This window comes from Hypanus sabinus, chromosome 19, assembly GCF_030144855.1.
Source record: "Hypanus sabinus isolate sHypSab1 chromosome 19, sHypSab1.hap1, whole genome shotgun sequence".
Lineage (NCBI taxonomy): Eukaryota > Metazoa > Chordata > Chondrichthyes > Myliobatiformes > Dasyatidae > Hypanus > Hypanus sabinus.
The window spans coordinates 20,549,918-20,555,917 of NC_082724.1; the positions used below are offsets into that span (position 1 = coordinate 20,549,918).

At 39.5% G+C, this 6,000-nt stretch overlaps 1 protein-coding gene across 2 annotated transcripts in view; it reads right to left on the reverse strand.

Annotated features, from left to right (window-relative positions):
* LOC132377783 (protein bicaudal D homolog 2-like) overlaps positions 1-4,749 on the reverse strand; it is a 55,409-nt gene extending 50,660 nt beyond the window's left edge. For both annotated transcript variants that reach the window (XM_059944133.1, XM_059944132.1), the window contains exon 1: positions 4,142-4,749. In XM_059944133.1, the coding sequence (XP_059800116.1) occupies positions 4,142-4,375 (234 nt within the window). In that variant the 5' untranslated portion in view covers positions 4,376-4,749. The remainder of the gene's footprint in view (positions 1-4,141) is intronic.
* Positions 4,750-6,000: the final 1,251 nt, after the last annotated feature.

Consider the following 6,000-nt stretch of genomic DNA (forward strand, 5'->3'; position numbering starts at 1 on the left):
CAATTACTCAGCCTCACGCTGTGGAAATGCAGCTGCTACCTCTTTTGCATGTCCAACACCAAGAATACAAAAAGCTGTATTCATCAATATGCAGATCAGAAACCAGGCTCTCCATGCTTTCTGCTCATGCTTTCAGCTCTCTACAGACTAGCAACATCAGTGTGCATTAAAAGCCAGCTGATCTTCAATTGTCACAGTCATTGTAGATTTTAAACGAGATATGTTGCTTTGGCATTCGATTGTTCTCAAAATCCTTACATATCGATTACTCGCATTATGTTTATTTCTAAAATATTATGTTAAGTGTTAAAATAAAATGAAAAGGACAATGCTTATGAAACTCAGCCAAAATCCTACAATGTAAAGAATTGTTAATGTATATGAATCATTATCCAAGCCCCACAGCTTAAATTCAGAAGTGTTATTGGTGACCCTGAAACAACAAAATGTCCTAAAAAAAAAGTCCAACAGAGAAGGAAATCTCAGCTTCATATCAAGTCCAATGCAATTCAAGGCCCAAAATTTATTCTAAACTGCTCTCTGAAATGGCAACATTCCGATGCCAGTTTTGGATAGATAATAAATGCCTATCAGCCAACCAACAACGTCCTACAATTTTTTTTACGAAACCAACCAAACTTACAATAATCAAGAAAACTGTAGATGCTGAAAAGTTGAAACAAAACAATGGCAGAGAAACTTTAGCAAAAAAGTCAAAGAACTTGCATCTCTGCCTGACCAGCTGTGTGTTGTTTCTGTATTTTTATTTTCAAAACAAATGATCATTATTTGAAGTACAGTAACTCAATAGGTAAAATCTTTAGGCAAAAACTTAGAACAGGAAACTTGCTACCCAGCAACAAATAATCTACCGGAGCAATTCAGCAAGTCAAGCAGCATCTGGTGGGAAGGCAACTGTCTACATATCAGGTCAAAATGCTGTATCTCAACTTGTACAATTCATTTTAATGAAAACAAAAAGCAATGAGAACAAGTCCAAGATAAATTGGGGTTAAATTTCAAACGTTGCAAGTCCACTTTGTGTGGTTGTTAAAAAAACGTTTTAAATATTTGTGTATTTCAGAGACCTTCACAAGCATTCAATCTCCCATATAACTGGCAAGCCCATGAGGCACAGTTTAACTGTGGGCAGGTCTTGAGAGATTCATCCAGGGCTTTGTCTTTCTTAAAAGATCAGGAGCTGGCTTCCTGGGAGAAGGCCATACCTATGCAACCTTCAAGGACAGACAAATGGCAAGCTCAATTAAAAAATCTGGGTCATTAGGCAAAAGGAAGATTTACACATAATCATTAGTAAGAAGTGCTCTAGAGCTTTGTTTATCTTGAAAATAAATTCCTTTCAAGCTTTCTGAATCTGGCAAACTCTAACCCATGAAGAAGCTTTGCATGAGTTATTTATTCTCTAACTGAATCATCCTCTTATGCTGAAGAATTTTTCAAATCAAGCAAAGTACACAGAGCATCAATTACACAGTTATAAACCAAAATAGTGGAACTACCAGGCACAAACTAACATTGCAATGATGTACTCAAACACTTCTGGGTTTTGTGCTGAAATAATAGGGCTGCAAAGACAATATCTGTATTATTTGTTTACACAAATACATTTAATAAATTTAACCTCCATCTCCATTATAAAATGTTAATAACTGGATCTAGAACCCTACTATGAATCTCAATCTTTACAAGATTAAGCCCTGCCATTTTTCTAATTTATTCATAAACAAACAAATCGTAATTGTTAATAATGGAAAACCTTTGCTGAATACACATCATTGTGATGTAGCATTTGACCCATTTCTCACTTTAATGAGAAAGCCATTTCTAACTTGCCAATTATGAAGAATTGCCATTTCTTCCAATAGAGTGCTTGGAGCTACAATAACCTTATGCAATTATACAGAGAGAGAACAAAACCACCAATTAATTAAACCAAATCAACTAGTCAGAGGATTTTGTAAGAGATATTCCTTTTTTAAAAACTGACATTTTACTGACACATTGGCAACCCTGAAGATCCTCTATAAATGCCACTGACACATCACAAACCATAACTTCTGCTTGCCAAGCAAATAAGTATTCCAACTCTCACCTTTAATAAAATTAAATGCTTCTATGTAGAACATGTCAAAAAATATTGTATTCTCTCAAATTATGTATGTTATTTTGCATTGCAAATTTCAAGTGTTAAAACATCATTGGCACATTTAGAAACACAATGTAAAAGCTCCCATGTGTTACGAATCCCCACGTAACTTTTTTCAAAAGCTAGAAAAAAATCCTGCAACTATTAATTAGACCCAGTTGTTTAATCTGCAAATTTTCCTTTTCAGAATTAAAACGCTGCAAAAAAGACATAACAGAAGCATATTAAATGAACAAAAGTAAACATTTTGGGGAAGTGAAACAGACAAGTTGATGATGCCAACATTGTTAGCAGGCTAATAAACACTGTAATTTGTGAAATAATATTTTTTGCCTACAACTTGCAGCCAGGGATGGAAAGGTGTACAGTACCCTTTTCAAGGCATTCTGTGCCTGAAAGGAGAGAAATTGTATCTTCTTAACATACTAACTCTTCAAAATATTGAAGAAATCTGAAATTAACATGGTACAGAGAATGCCAGAAAAACTCAGGGGGTAAGGCAGGAACTGTGAATGGAAAAAAACTCCACAGATGCTGAACTAGGACTGCAATGTCAGAAATTACAGTGCTCATTATATCCAAGATCCCTGAGACAAAATATTATGCTTCTTAAAAGTTTAAAATATTATTGGTTTAGAGAGCAAAAGATGCTCCATCAAAAGTCATCCACTTCTCTCTCCAAAGAAGTTATATGACCTACAATGGAAATAGAAGAGACTGCAGATGCTGGAATCTGAAACACACCATTGCTGCTCAATTGGCTGAGATCTATCGGGTTGTGCGCTGCTAACTGACCTATGAGCTGCTTTTATTTCAGGTGGCCATCTGCAGTATTCTACTTTGAGACTGGAGTCATATTATTTGAAAGAAAACAAATTTAAGATCTTCATAATTACTAAATATTAGTGTTGAGAGACTTTGTTAAATAAAATCTATGATTTGAAAAATTATACAACATAAAAAGTTTTGCTTTAACTCTGATCTTTTAGTGCATTTTAAACATGGCTTTGTTTTCATTTATTAAAACCTTTCAAAACCCATTCAAAATGCACAGTTCAAAGGTAATGCTTAAAACTATTCTACAGATTGTCTTATTCAAACCAGCTTTCCCACGACAAAAGTAAGTTCAAAGCAAATCAAAGGCAATACGACTATTAAAGTTACTTCATATCAATGTGTTTATTGCGGAATAAAACAGTGCTGTGTTGGCATAATGTTGTAACTAAGTGAGGCTTTAGGTCAGTCCAATCTCAAGATTTTCTCGTGGCTTCCCAAATCAAACCAGCATGTTTGAAGCAGGAGCCAGAAAAAGAATTCTTGCGTGGAAGCCAAGATGAGTCACTTTATTCAAAAACCTCCCAGTGACTAACACAGAATGGCTGCAGAAGAATCGTCCTTCGTCAGAATATATCAATTACAATACGCAGATTGCTATATACACGAAACGATTTTGTTAAAAATCATGCTTTGAATTTCATCATTGTATGGAAATAGCACTGAAAATTCCCTACAAAATTGTTTCCTCAGTAAACGGATGTGCTTGGTTTACATTTTAAACATAGGGGAGGAGGTAATGGAGCTGTTCATCATCACGGAATGGCAAATATGAGGGTATGCCTCTGGGGAGTGCACTGATGGATCCAAGATTGAGATCAAAGGGATGTAGGGATGAAAGACAAAGCGTAAAAGAAATCCATTCTGCCAATTATAACAGGGCATTCAAAGATGTGATCTCTTACCCCACAAGCCAACGAGTACAAAGTGAAACTATTATTCCTGGCAGTACAGATTATCAAGATAAAGTTTGAATCTGTCAACGGTTAAACGCCCGTTAGCAGTGGGTGGGGATTCGCTCTGGTCAGTTCTCCGTTGACGAATCTGACCATTACATTTTGAATGAATACCTATTTAAAAGCAACCGTTAAAAAGTGTGTCAGACTGTGATTTATTCTTTGTTCTTCTCAGGAGCCTCACCTCTCGAAGCTGCTCCAATTCCTGTTTGACCGTCTCGTACTCGCTCTCCAACTCGTCATACTGCTGCTTCAGCGTCTGTTTCTCCTCCAACACCACCAGCCCGTACTCGGCCGCCTGAATCTTCTCCTGGGTTGTCTCGCTGAGCTCCTGGTTCAGCCTCTCCACCTCAGTGCGCAGAAAATGCTCCCTCTGCATGGTGGTCGTCTCCTCCTCCTCTTCCCCATGCTGCTGCATGGCGCTCACCGGGGACGGGGACGGGGACGGGGGCGGGGGGGATAACCTTGGCCCGACTCGGCCAGCGGAGCCGCGAAACCGTCTCAACCGCGTTTGTGCGACGACCGCCCTCTGCCCGCCACCATGTCTCTGTCTCTCCCGGCTGTCCGACCAGCGCTCGCGAACGTCAGGCGGCGGCGGCGACGGAGGAGGAGGAGACAGCAGATGGGGGAGGAGGAGAAAGGGGAGGGCGGGCGGACGAGGAATGCGCCCCTCACCCCGACACCTGCCCCTGCGGCACGTTTTCCCCGCTTGACCGCCGGGATTAAAGGGCCGGGCCCGTGGCCGCGCCGCCAAACCGCCGTCCGCCGGCCCGGCCGAGCCGCCGCGGTGATTGACAGCTCCTTGGCCGCTGACGTCAGCGCCTTGGCCGGAGCGCGGAGCCGCTGGACAGCTGCAAGCGGGCTCGCAAAAATAGCTCTCCAGCTATCACTTCCCAAGCACGGGTTACCTTGCCAACTTTAAACACTCCCTGCTCAAATATGTGTCACCGATATTGTGCAAAACCCTGGGTTTCAAACGATCGTGAAATATGGTGGTCGTGGAATTCAGTCTCCCACATCCGTAAAAATAAGCGCATTGTTCAAATAACCAGTGAGACTTTGAAAAGCGATAGCCCCCCCCCCCCGCTTGTGTGTGTGTGTTTTTTTAAAAATAGCTTTTTTTCATTTACATGTGTAGTCATGGTGATGTGACAAAATGAAGTTCATTGATAGATGGACACGTTCGCGACAGTACACGAATGACAGACGTTAGCCACTAGTTAAGGAGTCAAATTCGACAGTAATTTTTACACAAAGGATCTTGGAAATCTTGAACTTCTTCCCTCCCCCCATCGTCTGCCCCAATAAAAATGCTGCGGGTGTTGTATCAGATGAAATTCACAATGCTAAGGACAACTGACGTCTGTTAGTAAATGGAGAAGGAAGCCATTTGGACTATTGTGCGTGTGTAAATTCTTTTGTTGCTCTGTCGGATTTTGCTGATCGCTTCAGCCATATTTTGCTCCAGTAACTCAAATTTTGAAATATTACTGACAAACACATTTGAACACTGTGGCTTTTAAAATCAATTTAATCGCTGTTTGTTTCAATAACGAAAATTGGTTAGTAGATAATCGTATTAGAAATAATGAAGGGGATTGATGAAGGATTTTCGACTTGACCTTTAACTCCGTTTTTTTCCGCAAATGCTGCCTGACCTGCTCTATTGCCAGCATTTTTTTATTTTTTTATTTCAGATTTCCAACATTGTCCGTCAATTACTCCCTCCGTCAAGTTACATGAAGAATTGTACTGTTAAAGCTGTTGCCCATAATTTTCAAATTAAATTTTAGGACATTATTATACATCAAATTAATATCCTCACAGGAAAATGAAGGTCATTTGGGGTCTTTTACAGGACATGCTGAACTGTTGGCTATTTCGGAATGTTGATATCCCTATTTTTATATTCTGGAGCAATGATAAAATGATTTTGAGCTTAAAGAATGTGACGTCATCCTTGCAGACATGCTTATGCTAGGTGTTTATTTCTGTATCAGAAAACGAATGAGTAAATTTTAAAAATAATCTAACGATCTAAAA